The sequence below is a fragment of the Pteropus vampyrus genome, unplaced genomic scaffold, assembly GCF_000151845.1.
Source record: "Pteropus vampyrus isolate Shadow unplaced genomic scaffold, Pvam_2.0 Scaffold98, whole genome shotgun sequence".
NCBI lineage: Eukaryota > Metazoa > Chordata > Mammalia > Chiroptera > Pteropodidae > Pteropus > Pteropus vampyrus.
Genome location: NW_011888879.1, coordinates 1,497,141 through 1,506,585, shown reverse-complemented (window position 1 = coordinate 1,506,585; position 9,445 = coordinate 1,497,141). Strand labels below are relative to the sequence as shown.

The window sequence follows — 9,445 nt, the reverse complement described above, 5'->3', positions numbered from 1 at the left end:
CTGTTGCTTCTTTTAAACTATTTCATTACCCTTTTCAGCCTTTATTACTTAGGCTGATGCTAAAATGTAAGTGAATTAAGATGTGCCAAAATAGAGTGATGTTTAATATAGAGTCTGAAAATTGTGGAAGAACACAAGTGTGAGAGAGTGATAAATTAATTTACTAGGACAAGTATATAATAAGACAAGAAAAAAGATTACACCATCTTACATTTTTAGAAGAAAAACAATCCTTAAGTTTCCAGGATGGTTTTATTAAATTCCCATGCTGTATAAACATACGAGTGATGAGAAAAACATTAACCTGAAACATGCACTATCTGGCATTCTCTAAAATACCATTATACAAGTTTTCATTTACTTAGAAAAATACCCACTAAAACAATCACAGTTTTTCTTAAAGATTTAAAAAAAATGTATTGGCCAGAACAAAGTCCAGGAGAATAAACAAGATTCTGAATTGTATGTCAAAAAAACTGTACAAGGTTGTACATAAAACTATAGTTTACAAAAGCCTTGGGTATAGTAAGAATACTGAATTAAGATTTCCAAAGTTCTATTTACCAATATCTATTAATAAAATCCTTATGAAATAATTTACTTAGAAAAAGGGAAATGCTCATGATTTCAGAGTGTATAGAAAATACTAAATACAGCTTTCTGAAACAAAGTGTATTCAAAACAGCACAACACGTAGTCTAAAAATCAAGATTCCTGTCATCATTTAAACTTTGCATATATTGCCGTAATGGCTTAAGCATCAAATTTCTCTTGCATTAATAACTTTCAAATTAGATTTCAAATCATCTCATAATTTTATTTTCAATCTTTTGAATTATAGCCAGTTTAAAAATCAATTTGGGGTGGTAAATCATGTCATAGTGTTTTTTTGTTGTTTTGCTTTAATCATTTGATTACTGCAGTAGAATTTAGGAGTTTGGTGCCTTTCCCATATCTTTTAGAAATTAACATTCCATAGGCATTAAAATAGAATGACAACTAAGAACATTTTCAATGAATTTTCATGTTCCTGTGACTAACTCTTGCTTTGGGAAAATGAATCTTAAAACCGAGAAGTTTGTGTTGAAGAAATTAAGTTACTTAATTGAATCATCAAGCCATTTGGCAGCTTTAAGGCTTATACATCAGTATATTAGAAACTGTTTTATTCCTATTATTGTTCCTTTTTTTTTTTTTTTTGGTGGGAAACAAGAGGCTATGCAACTATTGACTTTATTTTAGTTGGGACAGTACCTCTGTAATGCTTGGAAAATCCTATTCCAAGCTCTTAGAGTAACTGCAACATTATAAGCAGTCTACTTATTGGATATAATAAAGTTTCAGATTGATAAACAAGATATATATATATACACACACATATATATTTATATATCTTTTAGAGAAGAGTCAGTATTAGAATGAGAATGAACAATTACTACAAATATCTTAAATACACGTGGCCATTAGGCTGCACGTGGGTTTGCCATATGAGGATATACAAAGACAACTCATTTTAAACTCTGCTAACTTGAAGAAAGTGATTACCTTCAGAATTTTTAACTTACGCTGTATTTGAATATAATTGAGATGTACACTTACTTGCTCCTATTCATGTAAAGGACATTAGACTTCCTTCTTTTTCAAGAAACAGTACTTTCCAGTAATAATACTGGTTTTTAGGGTAAAGTGGGCTCGTGTGCACATGGCTAAAGGATGAAGTCCTTTTGCTCTCCCCCGTAGGTCAAGAATCTCAATGAGCAGATTCTTATTATTTTACTCCCTTCCTAAAATCCCCTTCAGTCAAAGAAAGCCAGAGGGGAAGCACTGAGACTAAACCTTTGTTGACTAGCAGACTTCACTTAAATATGCCTTTTGGTCTCATGGGTTGGCATGGTTACTAGGACAAACAAATGAAATAGAAGCTGTTCTCTTGATAACATACAGACTTGATATGCTGTTATTCTGTGTGGTCTGCAGCCGGAAGTTACACTGTAACTGTAGACCAGACAGTCATCTGTGCCTCAGGGACTAAGTCACTCTATAAGGTATAACATTTTACTCGAATATTTTTCCATTTAAAAAAAGGTACTGCTTCTCTAATTCATTGCCTTTTCCAACACCAGTCTCTAAGTGTCATGAAATGGTACCAAAAAACCAGGTACTAGAAATTCATATCGCACCACATTTGGTCTTAATATAAGACATCAGAACATGTCTCTAATAGTAATCAGAATCAAGGCCAGATTCAGAGTTTAAAAGTCAGGCGAAATGTGGACAGAAAGGTTATCTCTTTCTCAAGACCTTTCTGAGTGTGTTATTGTCAGAGGTAATTGTAATACTGCTAAATTTTTATAATAGCGCACAGCTTGTTGTGTTTTTTTGCTAAAATCTGCAAAGTTTAAATGTTAATGACAGAACATAGACTAGTTTCTTAATGTGCTTTTTTGTTTCATTTTGAAAGAACAAAAACTGCTGTTAGTGAATGTTTTAAGAAAGATTAAGAAAAAAGTAACTCTAAGATTCTGAAAATGGTTTCCCGTATTGCCAGAATTTCAGTGCTTTTTAGCAAAACATTTGCATATAATACCTTAAATCTCATCACGTGTATGCACCAGGAAAAAGTTCCAAACTTTGCGAAGATCCCCATGGGAAATACTGGGGAAATAATACAAATAGAATATAAAAAAAACAAAACACCATTTAGTTTGCATATCTGATGTCAAGATGCTGAGGTAATACTGACTGCTTAAAAAAACCCCACCAATCTTTGCTTCTGTTATTGCTGCAAAAACATTAATACTGATTGAGTTACCTTACTATATCAAAAGTGGAAGGGAGGAGTTAATGAACATAATGTTCAAAGCAAGTGAAAGAATGTAGGTAAGTCGGAAAATATAAAGCTACAGTTAGGGTCTTATCCTTTCTATCCGGAGGGGAGGCAGTCCAACCCCAGCGGGGTTTGTGACTAGCCTTTTCCTGGTTGCCTCCTTTGTGAATTTTCTAAAGTTGTTACCACCCACTCAGATTCTATTTCAAAGTGAATCCTTAAAAATAAAATCCACAAGTTCTTAATAAATAGTTACAGTTCCTCCTGAAGATGCTGGGTAAAGTGCAGAGAGAAGCACCATAGAAGCCCTCTTGCTGGCTGGTATGGCTTGCCTTAAATTCGGATTTGATAGCCCACTTCATTCAGAGTGCTGAGATCAGTCTTCTTTTCAGGCAGAGCTGGCCTGAGGGGGAAAGAGAAAGGTGGTGGGGAGGGGAGGGGATGGAGAAAGAACATTTAATATTTTCAGAGACCTCTGCTCAGTTTCCCCAACCCTTCTGATATCTGCCCCACCCCCCACCAGCCTTAGTTCCCAACTCTTCCTCTTGTTCTTAAGTCCACCTTTCTAGGTTTTCAGGAACATTTTAACAGGCTTTCAGTCTAGAGTTCAAAACAAAACAATGTACGGGTTGCCGAATGAACTTGTTCCAACTTTGAGCCTGAATTTGGTCACACTGTAACTGAAACCCAGTATCCCTGAACCTTACAAGGGTCTAAACAGTAGCATATACTACAGTAAGATTGATACTACTACTACTCATTTAACAGAGGAGAGCACAGAGACACTGAAAGTTAGGGAACTTGCTCAAAGCAAAGTCACATGGTTAGCGAGCTGTAGAGCCAGAGGCTGTCCGCAGACAAACTGCCCCCTGTCCTCCCACATTCCACACAAAGCATCCTGCCAAGCACCTGAGAACGATACCACAGCCACTCCTGCCTCCGCACCTTGCTATGGAATGCCCTTACCCCATGTCTTCTTGTCATCCCTTCAAGGTCCAACCCAAATGCCACTTCTGACTTCCTTCCCTTACAACCCACTGCTCCTTGCTCTGTATCCTATGGCATTTCTTTTTGTACGTCTGTTCAAGAATCCTGCAGATTCACAATCCTCGTGCCTGCCTCAGAGACTGTGAACAACTTGAAAGCAGGCTCAAGTAAATTCATCTACGGATCCCCATGGTTGAATATCCTGAACCTCTCAATAAACTTTGGTCAAGTTCTCACTAATGTGTAAATGGCTGATAGGGCTTCATTATGTTACCTTATAGTGGGATTTTTTTTATTTTAACAGAGAAGTCCTAAGCTAGGAATTCAAGTCACTATGACAACTTTCTAAGAGTCGACAAGTAGGAAGAATATTGTTTTCTTCTGTGTAGGAGAGGCTTTACCTAACCTCTAAAAGCCACTTGGGAAACCTGCCTACTTGGGAAGCTGAATATAGTTCTGTAAGGACATGGCTTGAGGACTTCCAGAGGAAATGAACTTTTCCCTCCCACCTCCCCCTAGGTACCCAGAACCTAGGTGAGGGGAAAAATGGCTAATACTGGCAGGAAATGAGTTAAACTGAGATGCCTGGTGAACTGCCTGGAAGACGAAACCCTCTTTCATAGTGTCACTGGCTGCCACTTCCTGGCCTGGCAAGGGGCAGAAGTGGGTTATCACAGCATGCCACCTGCCTGTGGGGCCCAGCCAGAAATACTGCTCAGTCCTTGCCAGCAACTCCAAGGGCCAGAGCTGGATGAGCTATTGTGTGGGGAGCGGCTTCTTCCAAGGGCTCCCCCGGCTATAATTAGAATATTGCAAAGGGATTTATTTTTAGGAAACACAAGCACCAAGATGATGATTCAGCCGGGTCCGCACTTGCCCAGAGCCTCTCATCAGATCCAGGATTATTTTAGACTGAACAATTTATTTCTCCAAACCCCTCCCCAGTCCAAACAAGGAAAAGAAATCAAAGGGTTTTCCTTCTGAAAGGCCCTCAGGCCGCCTTCTATTTTAGGAGAAGAGGGAGAGGGGACTTTCCTTTCATGCACTTGGTGGAAGGAAGAAGGGGGCACACGAACCGATAATCCCAGCCTCATTTGTTGTCACATCAATGTATCCGGGGTGAACTAGGGTGACTGCTTGATGGTCTAATTCCAGATTTACCCTGAACCCCAACTTCGGGCCTGCATTCCAGGGGCAGCTGTGACAGAGGCTGTTCAGAGAGGGGGATGAGAGGCTAAGTTGGGGAGGACAGGTGGTGGGTCCAGAGAGAAGGTAGTCTGTGGGAAATACGACTAGTATTCGCCACCGCTCCCTAAACCTTGACAGTTTGGGGAGAGAGAACCATCTCCTAGTGTGCTAGGCACCCCATGAGTCTTTCACACACCCTGAGGCAGCCTCAGTGCAGTGGAAGAGCTCGGCTGGATTGGATGTTGACGTCAGGGAAGCCACAAGAAGCCTCAAAACCAGAGAGCGATGACAGCATGTTGGAGACTAAGGTGGGGGCGATATCACACCCTGGGGCTGAACGTACAAGTTGGTCTGTGTCTGTGTGAGACTGGGTTTAAGAAAAGCAGCGGTTAAGTGGAAGGAAATCCTGCAGGGTCCTCCCGAACCGCTCTCCCTCTCTTCTGCACCTCTGACTAAGGGCTGTGCTGGGGCCTCAGCTCTCCTCACCTCCCAACACCTCCCCCTCCCCCCAACGCTCCACTCAGCTGCCTTTGGCAGGATGCTCAGGGGGCCCGAGTGGCAACCAGGAAAGCAGGGCTCCTGAAACTTGCTTGCTACTTATTCACTCACGAGAATTTATTAAGCAACTCTTTGTACCGAGAACCTTCTAGGTCTTGGGGTTACTAAGACACAGCAGTTCCCGCTCTCAATGGAGCTAAAAGCCATTCTCTTTCTTCCGATGCAAATTTACCTCTTGCTTCTCCCCTTCAGGTGTGAGACACTTCATGGACAGAGCCCATCTGTGTCCACTCAGAGCTGCCTGATGGGTTCGCACAATCCATCCATGCTTCTAGCTTCTGTCTCCCCTGAGGTCACAAGCCCTTAGGGTGGGGGTGCACGTGACCATGTGTTCACACGCACTCACTCTCACACACAGACACACTTCAGCTATATTCTTTGTGGAGTCACGGTTCTAGAAAGAGATATGCAGTAAAGGTGCAACCCTAACATTATTCTCTTAGGCTGTTAAGCATGTGGAACAGATCATATCAGGGGTGGTGTTGGCCCAGCATTTAGAAGTTTAACGGGAGACCCCCGGCCCTCCTCTCTTGTCTAGTCTGGAAGATGTCAGGTCAGGCCAGGCCCCCGTGTAGGATTGATGGTCTATTTGGGTAGGCCTCAGCTGGAGGAACGCTGGTGTGGGAGTGTGGTTCCTTCACACCTGTCACCCTCAGCCAAGGCCAGCAGTGCTCTTCACCCACATTCCTTACTTCCCAGGACTGCAGGCCCCACTGCTGGCAGCTGACAGAAAGATTTGGCTCTGAAGAGACTCTCTAGCCCTTTGCCCTTTCTGTCGAGCCCTCCTCAAGTGGGAGGCTTTGGCCAGAGACCAAGAGCCACTGGCCACTGCTTGAGGTTCCAGGGCACAGCTTCGGGGCTCTGATCTCACCTCTCCTTTCTGTGACAGAACCCCTCCAGGAACCCCAACCCCGACTACAGTAGTGAGCTCTGGAGGCCCTCGGCTCACTCTGTCTGAGGCGGTCTCTCCTGACAAGGCCCCTCACTCCATCTCGTTTTCTCCGAGCATCCCCAGGGACCCTGGGCCAGGTGAAATCCCATGGGGAGCTAAGCTGGGCAGTCCTCTGAGTTGGAAACTGCTCTCTCTGGGCTTCTGGAAAGAAACTCCACATCATCCTGGAGGTTTTACTTTTCCCTCTATAGCCTTTTTAGTTTCTTCTCTCTCTCTCTCTCTCTCTCATTTGCCCTTTACCTTCCATGCCAAGGAAATTTTCTCCTGTCCACCCTTGGGGACAATTTCTTATTTGGGATCTAAAGAGAATGACTTCTCGGGCCCCATTCAAAATGTCTTCAGTGGGATTAGACCCTGGAACCAGACCGATTCTCCTTAATTCATTAAACAGCACCAGACCTCACCCTCACTCGACCAGATGCCTGGACACAGCTTCCCGACCCTTCACGACGGACGGAGCAGCAATGCCACTGTCCAGCTTGTGGCCCAGTAGTGAAAGAGAGACCTTATCTTAAGGCGGGGTTTATTGACCTCTGCAACCCTGAGGGCCCCCAGCAGGGTAAGCAAGGCCCACTAGAGCCATGACCCACCATAGAGATTGTGACATTGTGATTTATCATAGGAAATATATATTTGATCTTCATCCCTGTTTTCGGCACGGAGCTCCTAAAACCCTTGGGATTTCCTATGTGACAAGAGCACCAGGAGTAGCTCTTAACTCTAACATTTGTCTCTGACTCTGTCTTGACACAGGGCTCCTAAAACTTTTGTAAATTCCCAAGTGATAAGAGCACTAGGAGCATCTTTTATTGTAATGAGGTGACTCTGGGTGAGCTCCTGGATGGGAGCCGGTCACCAGAAAGACCAAGCCATGATTTGAAGCTTGGAATTTTCCACCCTGCATCCCATCCTCCAAAGAGGGGAGAAGGGCTGAAAATGGATTGTGCCTCATGATGAAATCTCCATAAAAATTCCAAAAATTCCAAAAGTACGAGGTTCAGAGAACATCCAGGTTGGCAAACACATCCACACCCGGAGAGCGACACGCCCAGCTCCATGGGGACAGCAGCTTCCACATTTGAGACCCTGCCCTACATACCTGTTCATCTGTATCCTTTATAATATCCTTTAATAAACTCCTTAATGTAAGTATTTCCCTGAATTCTGTGAGCTGCTTTAGCAAATTAATTGAACCTGAGATGGGGTCACGGGAACCTCTCATCTACAGCTGGTCAGTCCGAAGCACCAGTCACAACCTGAGCTCTTGACTGGCATCTGAAGTGGGGGTGGGAGGAGGCAGTCTTGTAGAACTGAGCCCTTAACCTGTGGGATCTGACACTACCTCCTTATAGATGGCATCAGAATTGAGTTAAATTGCAGGACACCCAGTGGGTGTCGCAGAGAATTGCTGGGTATGGGGAAAAAACCTCCACGTGTTTGGTGACCAGCAGTGTCAGAAATGAAGTGTTCTGTGTGAATAGTAAAGGACACACACAGGAGAGAAACGGCAGGGAAGAACTGTGGGGTTTTTCCCTACACGGATGAAAACCGGGTTTCTTCCATACAAGGAGAGACGACAAAAAAAGGCAAATCAAAGAGGAAAAGAGAGGAAAAGAATCATAAACAGCAAAGACAAGAGGACGAGAGACAGAGAAGGAGCCTGACGGGAGAGAAGACAGGTTGTCATGCGTCCACAGGGACGCTTGCCCCGATTTAGAAGAGTGACCCACGTGGTCACCCCACTGGCATGAGCTGCTTCACGCTTACGCAAGCAGTCCAGCCAGAAAACCACTGTCCACTCACCCCTACTCTCCCAGGCTCAGGTCACAGGCAGCAAGCCAAGAGCCGCGGGCTGTCAGAGATGCAGAGGACCCCAGAGAGCTCTTGGGGTTCTCGGCAGGGGCGCTGCTGCACTTTCGGTGGAATAGTTCTTCGCTGAGCTCTGTAGGAGGACATTTAGCGCCCCTGGCCCCCCGCCGCCGGGCCCTGGCGGGGAGCGCCCTCTTCGCTTCTCCGCCCATTGCACTTCTAGCCCTTCTCCCCCAGAGCGTGTCCTGGCCCCTGCTGAGAACCACTGTGACTGTGGACAGTGGGGGAGGCCCCTATTTCCCTCTTAAAACTTTGTCTTAGCTGGCGCTACTGCAGCCATTGCTACTTGCCCTCCCACTCAGCTGACTCTGTTGTCAACCCAGTGACACTGATCCTCCTTTCCAGAAGGATTATTCAGACAAGTGCAAAAATGGAGAGGAATGCAATGCTGGAAGTAGCTCCAGCTGTGGGGAGGAGGGGGATGAGGATACAACGCCACTAAAATTATCCACACACGCATGGGCTGGGACCCCACAGCTGATGGGCCTCTTGCCTGTTATAGTAATTTTCCACCCTCTGGGCCACTCCTAAGCTTCATTATGGTCCCCAACACATTTAGAAATGACTCGATGGCCTTACGTAATGCTAAAATAAGACAGTGACAGTCACTAAACTCTTCTGAGTCCTGACCGTTCTTCAGGAGGATTCTCAGGGTTTGGTGGAGTTGTTGGGTCCTAACCAAATTTGTCGCTTTCTTGTGTCCCCACCTAAAGCAGCATCACCTGGAGAAAAGCCTGCTTGGAGGCGGCCACGGGTCGAAGCTGAGAAGCTGCTTTTCTGCAGGCACACCTCCAGGAACCAGGGAGTCTGGGGTTCTCGCGTGTAGCGATGGCGGGAGCAGGGATCTGGAGAGGGAGGGAGGGGCTCGGTGTTTCGGTTCTTCCTGGGGTCCCCACCTCTCGCAGCCCTTCGTTTTACTTTCATTTCCTCTCCTCTCTTCCCTCTCTTCCTACATGGCAGCCCCTGTGATCCCTTACCCAGCCCTGCAGCTCAGAAGTTGGGGTATAGGAGGAACCAGGCGGGGCGAGGGGGTGTGGAGAATCTTCTCTTATAACACCCCAATC

General features: G+C 45.0%; 1 protein-coding gene across 2 annotated transcripts in view; it reads right to left on the bottom strand.

The window, feature by feature from the left end:
• Positions 1-233: 233 nt before the first annotated feature.
• VASH2 (vasohibin 2) overlaps positions 234-9,445 on the bottom strand; it is a 34,348-nt gene continuing 25,136 nt past the window's right edge. For both annotated transcript variants that reach the window (XM_023533226.1, XM_023533227.1), the window contains one exon: positions 234-3,230. In XM_023533226.1, coding sequence (XP_023388994.1) covers positions 3,161-3,230 — 70 coding nt within the window. In that variant the 3' untranslated portion in view covers positions 234-3,160. The remainder of the gene's footprint in view (positions 3,231-9,445) is intronic.